Here is a 25,539-nt window from a genome sequence, read left to right on the forward strand (position 1 = left end):
ATATGATTCTCACTAGATGGCTTAATAATACGTCTATGTAATTCTCTTTATTTGAATGTGTGTGAATACTTATCCAACTCCAACACACACGCAGAAAATTATACATATATGTAGGAATATTATGCACATATTATAGAAAAAGATAAATTATTGGGAACAAATCTTTATTTATGAATATTAGCATCATTGAAAACGATGTGTATGACACATGACATAATTATGTTTGCATGCTTATTTTAGCATTTAGCAAAATTCGATGGAATTAGTATATACAACGAATCCAAACACACATTGAAGAATGTATTTTAATAATTAAATATAATTGTTGTATGATAAAAAATAAAATATAAATTATAATACATATAAAACTGCAGGTTGCAGTCAATTTTGTATTTTGTTTTATGATCAATTAGAAAAAAAAAGAAAATAAAAGATATGAAAGAAATAACGGTATTTTTTAATAAAGCAATTATGTTATCACATGTACTTGCATATTCATAAATATCAAATATAAACAATTTTACATCCTTTTACAAACCATTGCCTATGCAGCATAGGAACCGATATCCTTCAGTCATTAACATCTAAAATCTCACGAATACTTTACTCAATCAAAAAGTCGAGTAAAAATCTCATTAAAATGGGTATTACGTATATCACTTGTTGAAAATCTTTAATTTGATATGATGTTTTTCTTCATTACGATAATATATAATTTATAAACGCATATTACATATATATCAGAGATAGCATTAATTTTAATAAGTGTGAATCCAACGCATTTACTCACAGTTATGGCTAATGCTTAGAAGAAGGATTCTCCTTCTAGAGGGATCTTACGTGTATTAAATTAAAATTATAAATATATTAAAGGAGTCCTAAGGATTCACTAATTATTAAAATCAATAGCACAAGATAATATGGGACGGAGAAATATTGACGATAAAGAAAACATAAATCAAACAAATGACAATGTTTTTCTTATTTTACCACAGTCTATTAGGGCACTTGGTACTTTTAATATCGTGTCGACAACTTTGACTTTCTTCATCGAACATAGTACCTTCTTCGCAAACAAAGCGAAAATCTAAAACTTGTTTTGAAGTAAAACCGGGAGAACAATAATGAAACAACCGGCAGTCTCTCATGTCACCATAAAATCTATACATCTCTCTTTCCAAACAATTAAAACTGCCATAGATTTTAGAAATAGAGAAAGATTTGTCTTTCAATCGCTTAGTTGATTCGAATGATGGAATTTTATCGATTCTGTCAATTAGAGTTGTACTAGGCGTTGATATTGGATGATTTATTGAACGTATATTTTCAGTTGTTGTGGCAACTGTTATATCATGAAGATAATAGCTAGTACTAATGGGAGTTGTAGTTTCCTTAGTTTCTGTATGCTTATTTTTATCCGTATATTCCTTTTCTGTTAAAGTAGGAATAATTGTTGGTATGGTTGAAACATCCATGATATCTTCATTTGTTATATCCGTATCACTTGTACTTGTTTCTGTAGTATCTGAAATGTTACTTGTATCACTACTAGAAGAAGTAACACCTACTGCTGCTATGGAAAGCGTTGATAATCTTGACAAAGGATACGAAGTGAAATTTTCAATATTTGAATTCAAAGATTGTGAATCTTTACTATCAGTAGATAAAGTAAGAATCTGAGTTACGTTTAAATTATCTAACATTTTTGTTGTCGTACTTTCAATATTATTTAATTCTTCGCTTCTTTTCATAGCATTTGTCGTACTTTCAAGATTATTTAATTCTTCGCTTCTTTCCATAGCGCTTGTTGTGCTTTCAATATTATTTAATTCTTCGCTTCTTTTTGTAGTACTTGTAGATGTGGTAGTGGGTGGTCTTCGAGTTGGTAAAGTAAGTTTTCTAATAACTGGCTTTGGTACTAATTCGTTATAAGATTTAGGTGGTTTGGCTGGTTTTGGATTAAACAAAGGCAATCTAGTTTTAATGATTACTGGATTAGGTGTTGTTGTTGGAGGAATGTAATTGTAATTTTTTCTAAGTGAAAATGGTTTGAACAGATTAGGTACAGAACGGGGAGTTGTGGTTGTTGTTGTAGTTGGTATAGTTGTAGTTGGTACAGTTGTTGTTGGAACAGTTGTTTGTACAGTCGTTTGTTCAATCGTTGTTGGAACAGTCGTTTGTTCAATCGTTGTTGGAACAGTCGTTTGTACAATCGTTGTTGGAACTGTCGTTGTTGTTAGCAAAGTTGTAATTGGTGGCAAAGATGTTGCTGATAATGTACTCGGTGGTAATGTTGATGATATCAATGTGGATAAAGTTATTGTCTCTAACGTGGTCTTTGAAGTTGATGTAGTAGTCAAATGTTGTTCCTTATTTTCAACAAATTTGTCAAATTCTTTAACATTTTCTTGCATTGATTTGTCTTCCTCTAATTTAATATCATCTGTTTTAATGTCATCTGCATTATCTGATAACTTTTCATCGACAGTTACAACTTTAATATCTTTTTCAATCTTATCATCACTTGGATTTTCAGTATTAACCATAGATTCTTGTTCCTTGTAGTTAAGTGGCTCGTAATTATCGTCAACATAATCTTGTTCAGAAGGTTCAACAGAAACTATTTTTTTTTCCGTACTACTTTCCGTTTTATTAATATTTGGTAACTCGTCGATAAATTTCAGAACACCCGTTGTACTGTCTTCCTGTTCAACTGTTTTAAAATCTTTCACTCCAACAGATTCAGTTACAGTTTCATATGATTCCGTTATTTGTTCGTGATTGTCAGATTCTATCAAAGTGGTAACATCTTCTATGTCATCAGATTCAGTATAGTCGTATAAATTATCCCAATCATAATCTGATGCATTCATAGAATAATCATATTCAGGAAAATCGTCGTTTGAAACTATACTTTCTAAATTTTCCATCGTAGAATGTTCATGCATTTGATGAAATTCTTGTTCGTCAACGTGCGTTACATTTTTATGTTTACTTTTATGATAAATTTTTTCCAACGAATAATTTTCTTCTAAATTCGATCTTTCTTCTTCTTCTTGCAAACGTTTTTTATTTTTTAAACGATCATTTTCATCGTCGTCATCGTCATCGTCATCGTTGTCATCTGAATTTTCGCTCAAAGTTTTATCCAATTTTTTATTCTTACCATTGGTCGTCGATACATCATTCGTAGTTTGATATTGTTCAACCGAAATCTCTTTTGTATAAGAATTGATTTTTTTATCAATGATATCTACTTTTTCTTCAAAATGTTCTAAAGAAACATTAATTGGTTCTGTAGTTTCTATATTGCTTACAAACGTATTCAATTCATCTGTCTTATTTTCAATATTTTCATTAGATGATTCTAATGCTTCCTGATCGTTCATCAATTGATATTTACTAGAATTATTTACTTTTCCTAAATTATCTACATTCCTTTCTTCAGATTCATATTTGACTACGTTGTTAATTTGTGTACGTTTTCTACCAACACTTTCTTTATTCGATGTTAAATCTTTTGCAAATTTAGAACTATACTTTATCACAGTATCCATTTCTTTTACTTCTGGTTTATCTGATTTATTCGAATCATGATTATCTGGTTCTTTAATTTCTGTTTCCAAATTAGAGGTAGATGTATTGGTCGAGACTCGTTCTTCAGTATTTTCAGGATCAATCATTTCAATCATACTATCATTTTCTTTCTGATGTTTCCGTTTTGCAGACATTTTTTTTCTAGATATTCTCGAATGAAGTTTTTTCGTTGAAGTATCAGTTCTAGAATTATCAATTTCAGTAGTTGTAATTAAATCTTCTATTATTTTCTCATTATTAGATGTTTTATCTATCTTATCTGAATTATGTTCCATTTCATCTTTTTCTTCATCATACATATAATCTTTATCATCATCATCTGTTGCTTTATCTTCTACATTATATTTAGAAACTTGTTCTTGTTTACTTTGTTCTTTTTTATTTGTAGACAAAATACTAGAAACTGTAACAGTGTCGACAGGTTTGGTGATTTTACTTCTCGATGACACTTTATCTATATTTTTATTACCATCATCATCATTTTTCATATCAGAAATTATGTCAATTTCTGTTTCCTCTTTATTTTTATTGGATTTATCTGAAATGTTGTATGCAATTATCTGTGAGTCTGCATTTTCTACAGTTTTAGTAATATTATCTGTAAACCATGTTACTTCAAAGGTATTACCATTTGTATCAGTATTGTTAATCAGTATGATTGATTCAGTTGTTTGATCTACATTTGTATCTGTTTCAGAATCTGTATACTCATTAAGATCCAATATTTCTATACCAGATTCAACATTTTCTTCTGATTCTTTTTGATCATGTTCAGATACTTTCTCATCTTGATCATTATCTTCTTCTTCTTCTTCATCATCATCATCATCATCATTATCCTTTTCTTCTTCTTCTGAATTTAAATTTATGTGATAAGAAGCATTCGTTTCTGAATCATCAACATTATGATCATTTTTCATTTTAATAATAGATCTTTGTTTAACATTTTTTTTATTAATTGTTTCATCTTCTTTTAATTGAGTATCATCAAATTTACTAGTATGCCTTAATTGTCTTAAATTTGTATTTAATGGATGTACACTTACAACTCTTGAATTAAGATTCGTGTTGATACGAATAGCTGGATTATCAAGTTGCTTGACTGATCTTTTTCTTCTATGATTTTTAATAACTTTGCGTATAACCGCACGACGATGATTGCGAAGTTTAGGTACATCGCGATAAAATGGATCAAAGGATTCATCACCTTCTTTATAATCATCATAAGTAGCTGGAATAGTAGGAAGAGGTATAGTCACTAATTGTGTAGTGTTAAGTGGTCTTCCTGTTTCATCGCTAACGCTAGCTTTAGCAGTAACAATGACGCGAGATTGGGAAGGTAACAAAGGTGGTGGTGGGTTTTGTATAATCCTCTGAATATCCGGTGGTGGTAGATTTATAGTGATATGATGCGGTTTCAATTGTGGAACCGGAATAGGAGGTGGCACGTGAATATGTTGAGTAATTTGACCATTAGAAGATGTTGATACTGAAGGTTTCGGTGATGTCCTTGGAGTTGGATAAAATGATTTAATCGTTGTTTCCACGCTAGCTGGAGTAGGAAGAAAATTCGACGAAATTCTTTGTTGTTGAGAAGCTTGACTATCTTTTGGTTCCTCTTGAGAAGGTACTGGTGATATTGTTAATTTTGATACCTACAAAACAAATAAAATAATGTACATTATTAGCTAACATTTTCTTATAATAAAGTAGAGTTTCAATTGTAATATAAAGATTTATATTTAATAGGTTAAATACAAAAATGTGTATAAAATTATAAATAATAGTATCACCTTTCCTTGATTGGTTGATTGTATAGCTTCTAAAGGATGCTTACGATGTTCATTGTCACGATACTCTGACGTATCTCTAGGATTATGCACATTAAATGATTCCGTAGTGCTGACAATTCCATGATTATTATATATTGGATTAATCAATGCTGAATTGCTCGGATTTCTATCCAATAATGTTTGGATAGTCGAAGATGTGATATGATAGATCGGTGATATGGTTGATTGTTCATTACGAATGATTTGTGGATTTGCAGTTGAACTGAATCTAATTTGATGAGCTTGAGGTACTTCTTGTACAGTTGTTGAACTAACACCTTGATTACTAAACAATTGATAGGAAGTTGCTTGATTATCATTTCTATCATCATTGTGAAGAATGTATTGATGATGATATCCTTGTCTAAATTGTTGCTGTGGATATCCAGTTGAATATGAACCTCTAGCTGTTGTTGTTGATGGTTTACTTGGTCGTGATGTTGTTGTTGTTGTTGTGCCACCGGTAGGATGTGCAGAGGTAGTACGTTGACTATTTTCCACGGATTCTGAGGGATTATCTTCTTCTTCATTCTCATGTAAGCTAAAACATTTTTACAATTTATTATACAAACAAGTAATATAAAATGATTCAATTAATAACATAACATATTATTTAAACTTACCCAAAAGTGACGGCATTGTTTCCATAGAGCTCCAAATTAAGATTATAAAACTGTTCGCTCTTGCTGCAATCAACTTCGTCGACACGTTCGCAGACTCTAGTCTCTTGATCGAAGATGGTTCCATTCAAACAAAGGAACCTTATATCCATAATCTCGTCTGAAACCAAATCTCACGGTGAAGAAGAGGAATATTATTCGGGGCTGTTCATATTCAACTCATATTTGGGGAGTTAGTTGATGACAAATCAAAACAAATTGGGGACCCAAAAAATACAAATTTTGGGATCCTCAAATTTAAATTAGAAAAATAAAGTTTTAAAAACAAAAAATAATAGTAATCCTTTACTATGTTGAGTGTGACCCAACATTTGTAATCTTATCAAATTAAATTACCTTAATTAATTTAGTTACAATAAATTTTAAACAAAACAATTAAAAACGTTGGAAACTGTTGGTCACAAAATTGAAATACAATTCGGAGTGTAAAAGGTTAAATAAATTTATTTAAAACACTCCATTTTTCTCTAACTCTAATAAAAAAAATTTGAAGATCTCTGGGCCCTTTAAGGACCTTACGTGTTCATTTAATCCACCACATTAGAGGGGGTTTGTAAATTAATATTTTCATCGAACATTACAATCATTTCTTTACCCAATTAATCCATGATTTAACATAATTCCGATCAATCATAATGAAACAAATTGTTCATAACGAATTTTTTCTTAAATTAAAATAAAACAACAATAAAAATAATAATAATAATAATAATAATCATTTCGTACAATTTTTTTACATCATGGAAACAAAACTAGTTATATAAATCATTCGAGAAACTCGTCTTTGGAAGGTCACAGGTTCATTAATCTTCGGTATGAGTTGTGAACGCAAAAAAAAAAAAGAAAAGAAACCCATATAAATGATTGTTGAAACTTTCAAAACATTATAATAGCGCGCAAAATGATTGTGCAAACTTAATTTCAACGTTGGTAGAGAGATAATTTGTATTAATACGAAAGAGATAAATCTTTATAAGTATGACAAGGGATGAGATAACAGAAGGGGGTCAGGGAGCAGGGGGTTGAACGATAGATCTTTCAATTAGATTTAAAATGATTTAACAAAAATGAGATTGATATTTGAAATAATTGACTGATTGGTGGGGGGAGAGGATTAAAGGGAGGAGGGAGGGGGTGTAGACGAGGGAGGGGAGGGGGAGGGAATTGAAGGAAAAAAATATATATACAATGAAATTTGTATTGTATCATTGTAATAAGAAATGTTGATCTTAATGTTATCGAAAAGGTCCTCTCTCTCACCTAATAGATCGTCAAATGCAAGGATTAAGTTTTGTAATAGATCGAGAGAGATCACCCGCAGAGAATGTCATGGTCGTTGAGGAACGTTTACTGACCTAAGTCGAGACTCAAGAGTGTCTGGCACTACTGTCTCGTCACGAGAAAATCTTATCTCTTTTGCTTTATTATTTTAACACATGTCTATATTTTATGTATTAACGTGTACGCGTGTGTTTATATATATATATATATATATATATATATATATATATATATATATATATATATATGTGCATTGAATAATTAATTCATTTGAATTTATTTTGTTGCCTTTTTTTGTATCAATGTTAATAAAAAAAAATAAATAAAGGTCAATAAGAGTTCCGTCAAAAGGTAGATCTAACAGATAACAGATCAATATTGATCAACTTTATGATCACTAAGTGTCAGTTATACAATGGGTGTGGCATTAACCGGAGTAACTTATCTATATATATATATATATATATATAGATAAGTATAGATATAATAATATATTAAAAGATAGAAAAAAAAGAAAATATTCTAAATTACCTTTCTGACCGATTGTGCATACATGAAACATCTGACATCCAGTTTCGATGTCCGCATAATAACCACCAATCACTTTTCCTTGGCACGAAAAGTTAGTATCCGGCAGATTATGGAAATCCAAGTACTTCTAGGAACATTTGAATAATTAGAAATCTATGGAAACCAATATTCCAACATTTTTATTCTAATTTATTCCAAAATTAAAAGTAAGATTAGGTATATCGGTAATGGCGATAATAACATTCAAATTATTCAATTTTCTTTTATCTGACAAATTAAAAATATACTTTTATACTAATTTATTTTAATTTGAACAATTACTTACAATTTTGTTAATACAAATAATATTAACTATTATTTGTATTAAAATTAATTTGATTATTATAATAATTAATTTGAATATAATTTTAGTAAACAATTTGTATTTCATTGTTTTATAATTGATTGTTTTTTTTTTAAATCGAATAAATAATAATATAAATTAATATTATAATATATAATTAAATATAATTATTGATATAAATAAGATATAATTATATAAATTTATAAAAATAATTGTACTTTTTCTAATATTAACTATAACTATATTTTCTTTAATGATAATTATATATAAATATGTATAATATAAAATAATTATATTATTATAAATAATGAAAATTTGAAAATACTCACGATAGCTTCACTTGCGCTGCACGGAGGTAAGCCATGCCGGAAGTTCAAAACTGACAAGAAAGCTGAAACAAAAATATTTCAAATTAATATAAATTACAAATAAAATTTTCAATATTAAACAATTTCAAATAATAAAAAAACACAAACATACTCAACCCAAATAACAATAATAAATAATAATTTAATTAATAAAAAAAAAAAAAATTACGAATAATTAATTATTATCAAGTTAAGCAACAATTATCAACCATTGGTCATAATAATTATAACAAAGATCATAGAATATTATTCAAATATAAATTCAATTATTCCTTGAATCAACTAATCATTTTTCTTCACTTGACAATAATTGTTATCCTTTATCCTTTATCCTTTATCCTTTATCTGATTTTTTTTTCTTTTTATATTTATCCGACTGAACTGATTTACACAGAGTATCCTTATGTGTGTGTGTGTGTGTGTGTGTGTGTGTGCTTTGCAAGCATTTATGAGTTACAAGTAAAGACGTATATGTATATTATGTGTAAGAAAGTACACGCAAGAGACGAATACACGTAGTCATTGTTATTCGAGGCCTGCCACGGGAAACGGAAGTCCTCCATTATCCTCAAGATACCCGGTATATACCAACAGACTACGACACATTCTTACGTTCACGTTGATCCCGAAAAAAAAAACAAAATAAAAAAGGAAATTTTCTTATCTTCTTGTTCTTCTTCTTTTTTCTTTTTCTATTCCAATATTGACGATGAGTCGTTAGAAATAAATCATATTTTATAATAGTTTTCTTCCTTCTTTCATTTTTTTTTTTATTTTTTTTTTTTTAATACGAGTACATGAATTTTTTAAATATTTATTAGAGATTTATTTATTTTTATTAATATTATAGTATTATTATTATTATTATTATTATTATTATTATTGTAGGAAACGTTGTTTTATTTTATATTGAATAATTGTATTAATTGTATTTTTATTTATATGTTATTTATATTAATATAAATTTAACAATTTATATTAATTATATTAATAATTTTTAATATTATTAATATTAATTATAATTTTTATTATTATTATTATTATTAATATTATTATTACTATTATTATTGTAGGAAACGTTGTTTTATTTTATATTGAATAATTGTATTAATTGTATTTTTATTAAATTTTATTCATATTAATATAAATTTAGCAATTTATATTAATTACATTAATAATTTTTAATATTATTAATATTAATTATAATTTGTAATATTATTATTATTATTATTATTATTATTATTAATTATATTAATAATTTGATTAATGAATTAATTATAATTCAATAAATGCAATATAATTTTAAATTTTAATTATTATTATATTACTTATATATATATATATATTATTTTATCATAAATTAAAGAATATATGTACTATATAAATTTACTAAACAATTTCTAACATAAAACTTTATTAGCGAATAAAAAAAAATTTTGAATTATGAAACACCACTCCTATAATATAAATTCAGATATTTAATATTATTCATAAATTATTAATAAATCCTAGAATTATTAATGAACTAATGGAAAGTTACTTATTGTTACAAACGATACATTATATATATATATATATATATATATATATATATATATATATATATATATATATATTTATGCATATTTATTCGTAGATCGGTGAAAGCTCAACGAGTTAGACCTTTAAACGAGGAAATCATTAAAGAAAAACCATAGAACAAAAAAAAAAAAAAGAAAAGAAAAGAATAATAATTACTTAATTGTATGTCACGCATATATTCACATTGAAAAAGTGAACTTTCTTAGTCTGTGTGTAGAACATTCGCGATGCATATGTTACATATGTAACGAATGTGCCCTATATATCGGTTCGCGTGAAAGGCAAACGGTAGCACAAGATATTTCCTTTGATTCGTTTTAATTAAGAAACGTTCGCGATACTGATCAAGCTTCAATATGGAAAATAACATTTATTATGCATCCATTTTTTTTATTAAAAATAACAACGATTTTTATATAAAATTAATGTTACATCGTATCATCCGAAATGTAATTTTAAAAAAATACATAAATAAGGATAAATAAAAACAAACAAAAAAAATGAGGCTGAAAAAGTGAGGTTAAGCATATATCAGTAATGGCGACTAACGAAAAAATTATTTCTAATAACAATTCAAATAACAATTTTAAACTTTCACGATGTTTCACGTAAAATAAATGAGAAAATTAAAAAAGAAAAGAAATAAATAATGAATAAAATAGATAATAAAATACGTAAATAAAGATGAATAAAACCAAACCAAAAAATCGAGATTGAAAAAGTGAGGTTAAAGTATATCAGTAATGGCGTCCAACAAAACATTATTTTCCAAATGAGACGATAATTTTTTCAAAACAAACAAATAACAATTTGAAATTTTCACGATGTTTCACGTAAAATAAATGAGGAAGTTAGTCTGATAAAAAGAAAAAAAAAAGAAAAAAGAAAAAAGAAAAAAAGAAACATTGTATACTCTGTCTCTTGTTAATTAATTGAAACGATCGTTTAAATTCATCTCATTATAATAGGTTCAATGAATGACGTAAGAAGTTAAAAAAAGAGAAGTCAGTGTGTAGAATTACAATAATTAGTCGACAAACGGTATACAGTATGAAAAATGTCTTCATATGTGTACTTAAACGATGAATGACAATTCTTTTATACTTCCTAGATTTGCATTTGAGAAATGTTAGAAGAAAGGTAACATATTATAGGTAACATTAGAATGTTATACGAATAACGAGAAATACATGGTGAACCGTGACGAAATTTCTTTAGCAAGAAAATTCTATTTAATGAAAAATCATTTCAATTTATCTTGTACAAAAATGATGTCAATAAAAACAAAAAGAAAAAAAAACAAACAAACAAAAAGGAAGAAAATATATTTCTATTTATTCATAACGCTGTGAAAGGTTTACAAAATCAACGTGGGCGCGATATATGTTACTTTTTTGTTTAATATAAATCAACTAGTCAAGAAATTCTATCGTTTTTTTTTAGGTTAGATCAACTTAAGCATGAAACTATGATTTAAGATATTATACAAATAACAGTTAAGTATTATACAATTGCGAGAACGTAGCAATTTTGCATTTTAATATGAAAATATTTGTATTTTTCATTCAATCAAATTTGTAGAATAAAATTTTATAAAATGTTAAATTTATTTAATTAATTATTTTTTTTGTATAAAATTCCAATTACATACAAATGTTGGACTTAATGAAATTTTGCATTCTAATACAAAGATACTTTTATTCTAAATCCAAAACAATTTTTAAAATAAAATTTTATAAAATGTTAAATTTATTTAATTAATTATTTTTTTTGTATAAAATTCCAATTACATACAAATGTTGGATTTAATGAAATTTTGCATTCTAATACAAAGATACTTTTATTCTAAATCCAAGACAATTTTTAAAATAATATTTTATAATAATAAATTATTTTTTCCATTAAATCATATTTGTTTAGTATTCAATTATTATTATTATTATTATTATTATTATTATTATTATTATTTTTATTATATTATATTTAAAGATGAACAATAGAAAATATTTGCAATTGTTATATGAATAAAACTGATTTCAAAATGTCGTCTAGATTTCCGACATTTTTATTTAAAATTATAATCCCTTTTTATTGGTGGAATGTTCTCATAAATAATAAATGACTGAATAACGTACCACAATACTTTTCATTTCTAACGTGAAAAGAAATAGAAAATCTTCCTGAACTATATGCAGAAATTCCATTGTCTTTATTTGTCTAAATGTTAATTATCATTGTCCTAGATCATGTGAAATTTTTATTCTAAAACAATAACAATATATTCGATTTCTAAAACAATGTTAAACTGTAATAAAGTTCAATGAGAATTTTGCACGCTTGCATATAAAATCATTAAAAAAAAAAGAAAATCATCACGCACCAACAAATTTGAAATAAAAATATTCACATAAATATTAATCCCCCAGCCCCCCCCACCACTCAACTCCTTTGTAATATATCTTATCTTCTTAATATATATAAATTACGTGTCACGTTGTTTGTTCGTAATGGACTCCTAAACTACTGAACCGATTTTAATCAAATTTTGCACACTGTGTGCAGTTTCATCCAACTTGAAAGATAGGATAGTTTATATCTCAATTAATAATCGCAATATTATTTTGTTTATTAATAAAGAGTCATGATTATCTCTGTTAGTTCGATAAGATTCTAACAGATGACGGTATAAGGTAATTCGTTGACTTAAATACGTGTGTATCGGACTGATTGTGAACCATAGCAACGCGTGGCGGGGCATCCCTAGTTTTATATAAGTTTATAAGTATCGTATCGTGAAATTAGACGGAAATGTTTCAAAATTAAATCAAATTGATACGAAAATCTTCTCAGGGTGTAAACAAATTAATGAAATTTATGTTAATTATTATGTATTTAAATGAAAGATAAGATTTCTATTCGATTAACTATTCTATTTGAATAGACATATTTCCTGTTTTAAATAGAATTGAAATTCTTCGTAATATCGTTTCTAACGTATAGAAACTGATGATTAAATTCTTACCCAGATATTCCCGGAAGACGGATTAATCCGGCTCTTGATTCACCGTAACTCCGATTATCTGTACAGACAACATGCAGATCTTGTAATCGAATTTAAAAAAAAAAAAAAAATAACGAATTACTTAGAAACAAAAAAAAAATATATATATATATATATGAAATTATGTTAAATGAGAAAGTGTGAAAGAAATTTCAAAAGAGAAAGTTTATATATATTCGAAATATTGATTTCGCTTAAATAAAAAAGAAATAGAATCTTCGAAATTAACGTCAAAATTATTTGTCCGCGACATTTAAAAAAAAAAAAAAAAAACAACAAAAAAAAAACAATTATAAATAATCGTAAACTAATTTCTTTAAAAATGAATTATATACAACATTTATATCGTTGTTGTTGTTGTTTTTATACGTGCATGTATGCATTTGTCTTTCATAAGAATATCTTCAAAATTAACCTCAAAATTATTTGCCCGCCATATATTTGAAAAAATACAATTATCAATCGTAAATAAATTTCTTTCAAAATAAATTATATTAACATTTATATCGTTGTTGTTGTTGTTTTTATATTTGAACAGGTGCATTTTTGTCTTTCATAATTTACAATAATAAATTTGAAAAGAATACAAAATGCAAATATGATACAAAAAAAAATATATCTAATTAATACATATTATTTCATTAATCAATCATTTATAAATCAACCCATTAATAATCTAATTTATCCGAGTAAAAATAAAATAAAATAAAATAAAACTTTTACAAACATTTATCTTACTCTCAACATATTATAATTTATATAATAAAAATTCTACAACAACTTTACAATTGAATAATAATAATAATAATAATAATAAAAAAAAAATGAAAGAATGAAATGAAAGAATCAAAAATGTAAACATCAAATTGTAATTGTAAAATTATTCAAAATCTCAAAAAAAAAAATGAACCAAAAATAATTAATAAGATTGAATTTAAATGGATGAAAAATGGATGTCATAATGATGCTAAAAAAAAAAAAAAAAACAAAAAAAGAAAAGAAAAATAAAAAAGAAAAAGAAAAGAAAGAAATATTTGAATAGTATTTCAAATGTATTTCTATCTCTGTCTTTCTTCTCCAAGTTCAATCGTTAAACCCAACGTTGTTACTTGCACGTTCGAAAATAGTAACGCGCGTCACCAAGGTTTGCCATCCGGCATGAGACCGGTTTAAGGATGAAACTAACGATACCGAGAGAGCCTTTCATTCCTTTTGGAAGGTCGCTTCAAGGATGAAAGTAAAGTTCGAAGAGTTAGTAAAACTAGTGTACCTGGATAAACCACCAAATTTTTCATACAAATCAATCAAATTTCTAATCCATTTTTTTTTTGAGACAAACAGATAATGTAATATCAATTAACTGAATTTATTTCTAAATTTATTCAACACATATTGAAACAAATTTATTCCATTAATAATACATTAATATTAATATATTAATATATTGATAATAATTTTATAATTAATTATCAATTCGATTATTTAATTAAATTTTATATAATAAATCTTAAAAAATATTTAATTATAATATTTATAATTTAATGATATTTTAAATATAATTAAAATAATTATATTATTATTTTTATTATTATTAATTATTATATATTATAATTATAATATTTAAAACTTTATAATTAATTATTAATTAAATTATTTAATTAAACTTCATAAAAATGAAAGTTTTGATTAAAGATTATTATTTATTAGGGACTGTATATTTTTATTTTTATTATCAATTAAGTATTTCATTCTAAGATAAAATAGCAATAAAAAAGGCTACTGTTTATTGGGTCCCAATATTAAAATAAAATTATTAGTATATATATACAATAAAATATAATTATCAACTCTCTTATACCAACATAAAATCCTAACACAATCCTATCCTTACAATAATTATTAATCACCTATTTAATGTACTAACAAATTATTATACACACTTAACCAAAACCTATTCAATAAATACATATATATTTAAAAATGATTGAAATTCATTCAAATAAACTGTATAATAATTTAAACACCTTCATAAGGTGATCAACAAAAATGATAGATCAGCTAATAACAATGAAAAATATAAAAAGGATTAATGAAATCATTTAACAAGTGACAAATATAATGTTAAAAGTTTAAGAAGAAATAAAAATCTGAATGCTTTCAGATTCATCATAATCTTTATTAAAATCACAATTTCTTTTCTCTGCTCTCGTAAAATAATTATTCGGCAACGTGAGAGAGTGAAATTAAGATCGTGACTTAGTAATGTGCGTCTTACGTGACTTCGGCACCAAGAGACACGCTTCGAAAGGTCTAACCGCATCCTTGCGCGGTTACATAAGGAGAAAAGTCAAAGTAGAGAAAGAAATGTTCAATGTATGTACATATATACATATATATATATATGTATACTTATATGTGGTATGTAAAATGTAGACTGATTTTGAATAAAAAAAAAGAAATAGATACATGTGAACGATGAATCAATAAATTTCATGAACTATACGTCCCTTCTCTTTCTTGTTGATCATTACAACACTCTTTGAATAATAACACGTGTGTGTAACATGTAAATATATATATATATATATATATATAAATTATTAGATATATTTAGAATGACTCATAAAAATAATGGAACCATAAAGTAAGACTAATTTTTTAAATTTCATATTTGGTTATATATTTCAAAATCAACCCCACTAGAAATATGAAACACAATAAAGTTAAGTTAGTTATACAGTAGTAGTATGTAAAATGTAGATTGATTTTAAATAAAAAAAAAAAAAAAACAAGGTAGATATATGTGAACGATGAATCAATAAATTTGATGAAGTAAACTTCCCTTCTCTTTCTTGGTGATCATTACAACACTCTTAGAATAATAATAATCATATGTATGTGTATATGTAAATATAAAAATTGTTGGCTAAATTTAAAGTGATGTATAAAAATATTCTAACAATAAAGTATGATTGGTTTTTGGATTTTATAATTGGTTATTTTAAATGTAATCATTAGAAATATGAAACAACAAAGTTAGGTTATACTGTATATTATTTATTATATATACAGTATAACCTAACTTTGAATAATAATACTTATATTACTTGATGAATCATTAGTAACAATTTAAAAAGTAACCATTGGAAATATGAAACAACAAAGTTAGATTATACTGTATATTAATTATTATATATACAGTATAACCTAACTTTGAATAATAATACTTATATTACTTAATGAATCATTAGTTACAATTTAAAAAGTAACCATTGGAAATATGAAACAACAAAGTTAGATTTTACTGTATATTAGTTATTATAAATACAGTATAACCTAACTTTGTATAATAATAGTAATATATTTGTATAATTTGTATAATAACTATTATAATATACTGTATTAAACTTACTATTATAAACTATTCTTATTATAGTAATAATAGTATAGTATAGTTTATACTATAGTGTCAGAACATTTTGTAGAATAACTGTATATTTATAAAAAAAAATACTGTTTCAAATGTTAGACTGTATGTAACAATAACTAAAATAAAATAATTAAATTAACGAATCATTAGTTGCAAATTTAAATGTATATTATGATAATTATTATTAAAATTTACAGTAACGATATAAAATCATTGAATTAAGTTAATTAATTTAATCTTATTATTACATTGCAATTATATTAAACTATACAAATATTGAATAAAAATAATACAAATATTATTTATACAGTTATTATTATAAATTATAATAACATTGAAATATTATATATGTTCATGATTAAATCCTATAATAATAATAATATATATATTTACATCATATGATTATTATTTTATGGTAATACAGAAGTCATTGAACAAAACAATAATATAAAATCAATTGAATTCTAATTAAAGAAGGTGTGGTTATTTACAGTCATACTAATCGCCATTCAAATCACATTGTCTTCTCGTTTCGATCGATTCCGTTTATTTCTAACAGTTAAATGTTGGTTAATAATAATCGTCACGCTTTAAACAATAGACAATAATCCTATCGTGTTTGTCAATGCCAACGGATGGAATTAAAGAAATGGAGCCAAGTAAAAATTAAAACAATGTTAATATTGTTTTTTTGTCTTACCCTGTAGTAGAAGTCCATGCAGCGCAAAGTTCATGGCTGCTCAATGATTCCTTCGACCTATAAAATACAAACAATTACAAGAAAATATACATTAAAAATGAAATATAATTAATAAACATTATTTTTACAACATTTTATATCCAAATATTGAATTATTTTTATTAGGTTAACCGATAATTGTTTAAAATTAATCTGATGATCAATGAGAAATAATTTTAGGTTATACGAAAGCTAATTTCGTTTGTTCAATGTTAAACAAAAGAAATTATTTTTTACAACAATTAACAATATCCAAGATGTTTCATAAAAAGATTTAATTTGATAAATTCGATTATTTCTAGCATTGTTATACAACAATTAGCATTCACCATTGTTTATTTTACCTTCAACTGATCAAAATTATTTATCGAGATTTAAAAAGAAATTATGTATCATTAATAATAATGATTAATGAAGTTTATTGACGAAACAACGAAATGACTTTTCGAAATACACACATACAAATGTATTTAATATTTCTACACTTTTTGGTTATAGAAAAGAAAAAAAAGGCAGAAAAAAAGAAAGGGAGGGAAAAAAATGTTCTTACATTAGTATTTCGAAAGGAACAAAATTTTTTTTCGATCGTTTCGACAACTTCCTTGTCTTTCGTCTTTTTCTTTTTATTTCTTTCTTTAATGTTTTTTTCTTTTCCTTTTTTTTTCTTTTTTTTTTTTTGTAAGCCTTCCCCGCTCAAAGTTTGCGGTCAAATGTGGAATTATTCACGGGTTTATATTCGTGATTTGAATTGAACAAGAAACGTGACATGAAAATCGTTTCAAACGAAAGCGACGTAGTTGATTTGTTACTTCGAATGAGGAAAACGTCGTGAAATTTTTTTTTTTGATTTTTTTAAACGAGTTACAAATAATTTGCATAAAAATATTTTTTTTTCCAACCTCGAAAGTTCGTATAAAAATAAATGTTTATATTGTAAGTATTTTGTAAAATACATTTATTTGTTATATTATATACATATATATATATATGAATTATTTGTTCAATATCATTAATAAGATAACAACAAACTATATTATTTAATATTTATTAATATAATTAATTATAATATAATTTGTAATATTATTAATAATAATTTATTATAAATTATTATTTTTGGTTTCCATAAAAAATAATTTAATCAAATTTTGATGCAATATGTTATACTATTACCAATTTAAGTTTATTGTACATTAATATTTAACAAAATAATATTTATAATAACAAATATTATTATATTACAATTTTTTTAAAATATTAACACAATCCTTCCCCCCTACTCTCACAAAAACAATTAAATTTTATTTAATAATAATAATTATTAGTATTATTACCTAAACACTTTTTGGTGCATTACTTTGTACTATTATTAATTTATATTTATTGCATATTTAATATTTAACAAAATAATATTTATAATAACAATTATTAATATTTTAATATAATATTATTCAAATACTAACCAATCATAGTAACAACAATGTATTTCATTATAAACAATATTAATATTTCAATTTATTTAAAATATTACCACATAACCCTTACCCCTACTCTCAAATCAATAAATTAAATAATATATAATAATAATAATAATAATAATAATAATAATAATAATAACGAATTCCAATTGAAATTCCTTCGAAAAAAATTCGAATGATTTTGACTAAAACAATAAAATAAAAAAAACTTCATTGAACATATTGGTTGAACCATTTTTGTTTTTCTTCTTTTTTTTACTTCATCTTCTTTAAAGGTATTGAATAACTTCATTTCATTTGATAAAATTTATTGTTTTTGATTTGCTATTCTAATATAACAAATTGACGTATTTCGTTGTATTCGTTACCGAATACACTACGAAATAAAATAAAGTGGTGAAAGTAGTTGTTCGCTCGCGGGTACAATCGGCCGATGAGAGTAACTATGAGTTAACGATGACAGGGATTAAGCAATCGTTTCAACCTTCTTAAACCCTCCCATCCCGTACAGTTGCACGATTAAAATGCATCCTCTAAAGTGAAACCTCTTTACGAGTTCTCTTTCTTTTTCTCACTTCAAATAGATTTATTTTCACAAATTCTAAAAATAGGAAAAAATATATTTTTTTTTTTTCGTATCATTGCAAAAAAGAAAAATTATTTTTCAAAAATATTCATCTACACACACACACACACGTGTGTGTGTCCGTGTGTTCGTTAGCAATTTTCTTATAATTAATAATTTATTTAATTTTCTTTTTTTATATTTAATCTTTTTTTTTTTAATCACTTCACAAATTTTTTTTATTAATTATTTATTATATTCCAATAATAATAATAATAATAATATTATTATTATTAGGTAAATTTAATTTATTTTGTAATTTTAATTAAAAATTATTAATATTAATTGTATTTATTATAAAATAAATAAAAATTTGAACAAATTTAATAAAAATAAAATTTAATATTAATTTAAATGTATTTAATCGTAAATAATATAATTCGTAAATCATTTATCAGGTTGCTCAACATTATCGACAAAATATCATTATCATTCTTATTGAATTTAAATTGTCAAATCAACAAAAGAAATTCGTGCAATCTCAAACAGCTTATTACGATAATAAAATCATTTCTAAATTAACTTAACCTAAAACCTTAAATATTCAAATAGAAATAGAATTTTAATTCGCAATATTTCCTATTAAATAAAAAAAATAATAGACATTTCAAAAACGTGCATATGCACAGTTGCAATTGCGTCTAAATGTATCGAAATTGTTTGCAAAAACATTGTTGCAAATGTATCTAAATCTATTAACAGTTAAAAGAAAACTGATACGATTTCTTACATTTTTTTTCTGTTTATTTCTTTTCTTTTCTTTTTTTTTGTTTTTGTCAATTTCTTTGACTCATAAAGTTTGATTTCACTTTGTTGAAGAGCTCAAACACGTGTGAAAGAGAAAGGCGTTTCCACATCTTGTGCTTGATTCCAGAATATTACCTACTCGTACTACTCAAATAAAATTTTAACATACTTAAACGATTGCTCATAAGAGAATCAACAACACCTTGATTATTCTAATCTATTCAATAATCCTTAATTATTTTCATACATGCGCGTTAACATGTTTAGTCTAACACATTTTCTTACTACAGGTCAATCCAAATGAAATGAACTCATCGTTAAATTGAAATTAAATGTAAACTGTTAGAAATTAATACGATTACGGTTCGTAACATTGATTATAAACAATCAAATTATTCTAATATTTAATTATTAACTGTTATTAATTATAATTAATGTTTAATTGTTTAACATTCATTCAAGTTTGATTCAAATTTATATTTTGACAATTTTTGTTTATTCCAAATTTTCATACAAATTTAGTACAGTTTTATTATTGCTGATTTTTATATTATTTATCTACAATTCTCATAGAAAAAAAAAAAATCTAATGGTGTTGAATCACGTTATCTTAAAGTAACTCAACAAAGAAATTGTCTCATCGTTAAAATTAATCGTCCATTTAATTCTGTTCAAACAAAACTTAACCTCTAAAAAAAAGAAAAAACAACATCAAGCAAATTATAAACATAAAATTAAACGTTGAGAGAAATATTCCTTCGTATATTTATGTTTTTAACAAACAAATAACACAATATATTTAATAAAATCAATTTACAATTAAACAATAAATTGTTATCAGTCGTTCATTTGACTTACAAGTCAAACGTTGATTCAAAAAGTACGCTTATTAACCAACCAATGATCGTTAGAAAAATGGAAGAGAATGAGAACAAATTGAAATCAAATAAAGTATTAAAAAATCGATCAATCGTGTAACAATTTGCAAATTTGAAAATAAACATTTGGAATTTTAGGTTAGGAAGTTTTATCGAAACTTTTTACCCCTTCACCTCCCCTTCTCTATCCCTTCCTTCTGTGTCAACGAGTTAATATTTAAATTTTAATTTACAAATGTGACATTTAATTATTATAAATATGAGATTGGAAATGAACATTTGAGATTTTAGGTTAGGAAGTTTTATCGAAACTTTTTACCCCTCACCTCCCCTTCTCTATTCTTTTCTTTCTATGTCAACGAGTTGATATTTAAATTTTAATTTACAAATGTGACATTTAATTTTTGAATAATCCTGTATGTGATTGAGAATCTTTCATGATTCTTTTGAAAAATGCCGAGGGATTATATATGTCCAGCTTAAAACACCGATGACACACCAATACATATATAAACGTACTTTTAAGAAAGCTATATATATATATATATATGTATATACTCACACGTTTGATGTTACCTGCTTCTTACTACTGTCGGTGTAAATAATGAAATACCGAAGGTTACCGCATAAACACGTGCATGCGTTATCCGTCATTTTAAATGTCAAGTTCAAAATATTAAGGACAGTTAATAAGAAGGTACCACCATTGTGTGTATGTACATGTTCACGAGATAACAATTATTCAACCTCGTAATTAAATAATTTTTAAATAATTATTTGATAGACAAAAAATATTAATAATTAAACGAATGATCAGGTGAAAAAGATGTTTTTTTTTATCTTCTTATATATATGTATGTGTGTATATAATTTATATGTATATGAAAACGAGAAAGAAAAAGATGTGTGGCACCGTTAGAAAATTTGCATTACACTTTCACTGATCTAAAAAAACATCTACAGGGTGTCCCATTTTTAACTATTAATTTTATTCAATGATATTTTTAAAGATAATTTATTGTTTTTTAAAAATAAAACGAGAATTTAATATTTAAATAATATAGAATGCTGTGTGTGTGTGTGTGTGTGTGTGTTAGAAAATCTAGACGAGTACCAATGGTAAATTTTTTTTCAATCTTATTTTTTTATTATTTATTTATTCATTTTTGTTTATAAATGAATCAATTATAATAAATTATTATAATTTCTTTTCTTTATTGTCTTAATTAAAATCATTTAAATATTTTAATTTAAAAGATATTAATATAAATAAATTATAACCTCACAAAGCTCTACAATCTGATGAACAAAAATTAATATAAAAAAAACATGAAACTACTTGTTGAATTTTTAAAAAATTCAAAATTATCTTCAAAAATATCGTATTTTGAAAATAACACAATAATCATTATAAAATTTATTATTCAACTCTAGTAAGATTGAGTTGTACGAAAAGTAATTTCATTTTACTTTTGTGAAAATGAAGGCAATTTTTGTATCCTAACCTAAAACCTAGGCCTTTTAAGTGTACATAAACAGTTGAATTGGATAAACTTAACCTCACACCGATTTCACGTGTTGTTATTTGTCATTTTGTATTAACTAATGTTTTTATAGTGTCAGAAAAAAATGAAATTACTTTCCGAACAAGCCAATATTTTTATTCGAAAAAAAGTACTTTTAGGTTATGTATTGATAAGCATATTAGGTGGTTCGAAAAATCGTTTCGATTTTTTCTTTTGTAAAAATGAAGACAATTTTCGTATCCTAACCTAAAACCTAGGCCTTTGAAGTGTACATAAACAGTTGAATTTGATAAATATAACCTCTCATCGATCTCATGTGTTAACATTTGTCGATTTGCATCAACTAACGCCATTATTGCGTCAGCAATAAAACGAAACGACTTTCCGAACGACCTAATATTTGTTATTTTTATTTAAGAATCACCCTGTATATAAGATAGTCTTCTTATATATATACATATACTAAACATATTTATGTATTCGTTTTCTCCAGAAAGCGATCGATTCTCACGACGATATTTGGATTCATCCATACGTAAAACCGGCACATCGGTTCACGATTTGTTGTTTCATAGCAGTTACCAACCAACAGAAACTACGACGACGACGACGAAGACGACGACGACGACGGCTTTCCCCAGATTCTGTGTCGTGAATGAAAGATACGTGCTCGTTGTGGAAAGCGCCGCGCCTTTTTAACCAACTATATATATATATATATACATATTTATCGAATGAAATGAAATGGAACGAATGGAAAGAAAGAAAACGATACGATTAAAAAAAAAAAAAAAAGAAACCAAAAAAATAACCAAGAAATTTCATGTATAGAAAATGTATAAAAAAAAAAAACTATACTTTCATTTAACCCCCTAAAAAATCCTTAAAATCCAGATTTGATTTATGATGAAACGTATTTTCTATGATTATAATCGTTGGATTTATTTAAATTTTAATTATTTTTATATTTGTATAAATTTTGAAGGAACAAACCATCAATTTAAATACAAATACGCTTTAATTTTATTTTATTATTATTATTATTATTATTATTATTGTTTTATTTATAGAATATGGATGGTTAAATCTAGCCTGTAGATTGAAAATATTCATAACCTATAATCAAATGAAGGATCTTTAATAAAATTAATATTTAATACAATTGTTATTATTTGAAAATCAACCAATTATAATAATCCAACCGATTTATTGAATATGCTAACGATATACCACAATATTACAATTGTTAATAATTTTTATTTAAATAATAACAATCTTGTTATCATAATAATTATCTAATTATAATTTTAACGATAAATTAATGTATTTATTTTTAATCATCCATTACAAAATCTCTTTTAAACAAAGAAAAAAAAATAATAATAATAATAATAACATTTCTAATTCCATATAGGGGGTGTCCAATTATTTTTGTAATTCACCACAAGTATACCATAAAATCGTGTGGTTACTAACGTATGTATTTTAAGTACATACATAGTAATGTCTATCTTAGATAAATATTTTCTACGAATGATCTTCTTCGATGGCTAATTAAATGTTACAACAAATTCAGATACTTTTTAACGTAAACAGTATCATCCTTGACACACTTCGTGTCACTAAAAAGGAGAAAAAAGAAAGAAAGAAGAAAAAAAAATAAGACGAAATACATCCATGAATTGATAATCAATGAGTTAGCTTTCTAGTCGAAGATAATTGTTTAGAAAAAAATATTTAAAATATAGAAAAAAAAAAACAAAAATTAAAGAACAAATTAATAAAAAAAAAGTAGTGAGGTTTTTTCCGAAAAGTAGTGAGGTTTTTTCCGAAAAGTAGAGAGGTTTTTTCCGATAAGTCCGTAGGGTCTCGTCGGATAAATCCGTAGGGTCTTTCCGATAAGTCCGTACGTAATTAATTTAATATTAATTTTTCAATAAAATAGAAACCTTTTTTAAATAGAAAAGAAATGACACGTTTCGTAAAAAAAAACAGACCACGCACCTTCTTTCTTTATTTAGACCGTCAGTTCGTTGGGACCTTATTCTTATGTCGCATAAGAATATGTGCTTATCTCTGTTTATTCTTCTACCCTTCTATCGCTCCTACCGACAATCACGTTTAGTATCGAAATAATATGTGTCCACTCTTTGTAGTATGCAGTCGCACACAAACACACACATATACAACCAGAAGCGATAACTACGAAGCATAGCATAAAGAGGAGACCGAGAATAGGAAAAACTGTACAGCTATATTCCGTCTCATTCCCTCGCAGTCTAAATCCTATGTTTGTCTCTTTTTCTCTCATTATTTAGTATGGCAACCGTTTCATAGCTTCGTTACATAGCTCCGTTTCCGTTTATTTACTTTTCAGATCACTCCCATTCTAAAGAAGTTTTCACTTCAAAAAAACAAATTTTATTTACAACACCAAGTTAAAATTAAAGCAATGAGAAACGTTCATAATCGGCAGCGCCTCGAGCGCATCCTGAACTTTCTAAACCTATCACGGTTGCAGCAATGCGATCGTCCGTCCCGTTTGTCTGTCCGTACATCCCGTACATCCAATCGACCATACCAGTTCATTCCCTTTCATGGTTCTGACTCACGATCGTCTCTTTTGCTATCCTTGCGCTTCTTCATTTCGCAGAAAACAAAAATAAAACACAAAACCCCTGATTTTCTACTATTCAATTCTACCCTACACTATGCCGATCATAATCTAACCTATCTCTTACGATTTAGAATTATTTTTTGTATACGACATTTATGAAAATGTGTAATAACTTTAAATGAACAAATTTTTGACCTAAGAGACATTTAAAGCCTGAGCGCAATAGTG

At 25.5% G+C, this 25,539-nt stretch overlaps 1 protein-coding gene across 4 annotated transcripts in view; it reads right to left on the bottom strand.

The window, feature by feature from the left end:
• Window positions 1-35: 35 nt before the first annotated feature.
• Window positions 36-25,539, bottom strand: part of LOC107066705 (uncharacterized) — a 38,412-nt gene continuing 12,908 nt past the window's right edge. Inside the window, exons 2-8 of one of the 4 annotated variants that reach the window (XM_089175239.1) lie at window positions 17,405-17,461; window positions 13,236-13,293; window positions 8,594-8,655; window positions 7,922-8,045; window positions 6,053-6,209; window positions 5,391-5,970; window positions 36-5,252 (exon numbers count right to left, since the gene is read on the bottom strand). In XM_089175239.1, coding sequence (XP_089031365.1) covers window positions 987-5,252; window positions 5,391-5,970; window positions 6,053-6,209; window positions 7,922-7,952 — 5,034 coding nt within the window. In that variant the 5' untranslated portion in view covers window positions 7,953-8,045; window positions 8,594-8,655; window positions 13,236-13,293; window positions 17,405-17,461 and the 3' untranslated portion in view covers window positions 36-986. Of the gene's footprint in view, window positions 5,253-5,390; window positions 5,971-6,052; window positions 6,210-7,921; window positions 8,049-8,593; window positions 8,656-13,235; window positions 13,294-17,404; window positions 17,462-25,539 lie in introns of all 4 variants that reach the window. The other 3 variants (XM_089175242.1, XM_015321592.2, XM_015321591.2) reach the window with 3 other exon arrangements.

The sequence above is a fragment of the Polistes dominula genome, unplaced genomic scaffold (assembly GCF_049000335.1).
Source record: "Polistes dominula isolate Pdom_NZ unplaced genomic scaffold, Pdom_raw_medaka contig_32, whole genome shotgun sequence".
Taxonomy (NCBI): Eukaryota; Metazoa; Arthropoda; class Insecta; order Hymenoptera; family Vespidae; genus Polistes; species Polistes dominula.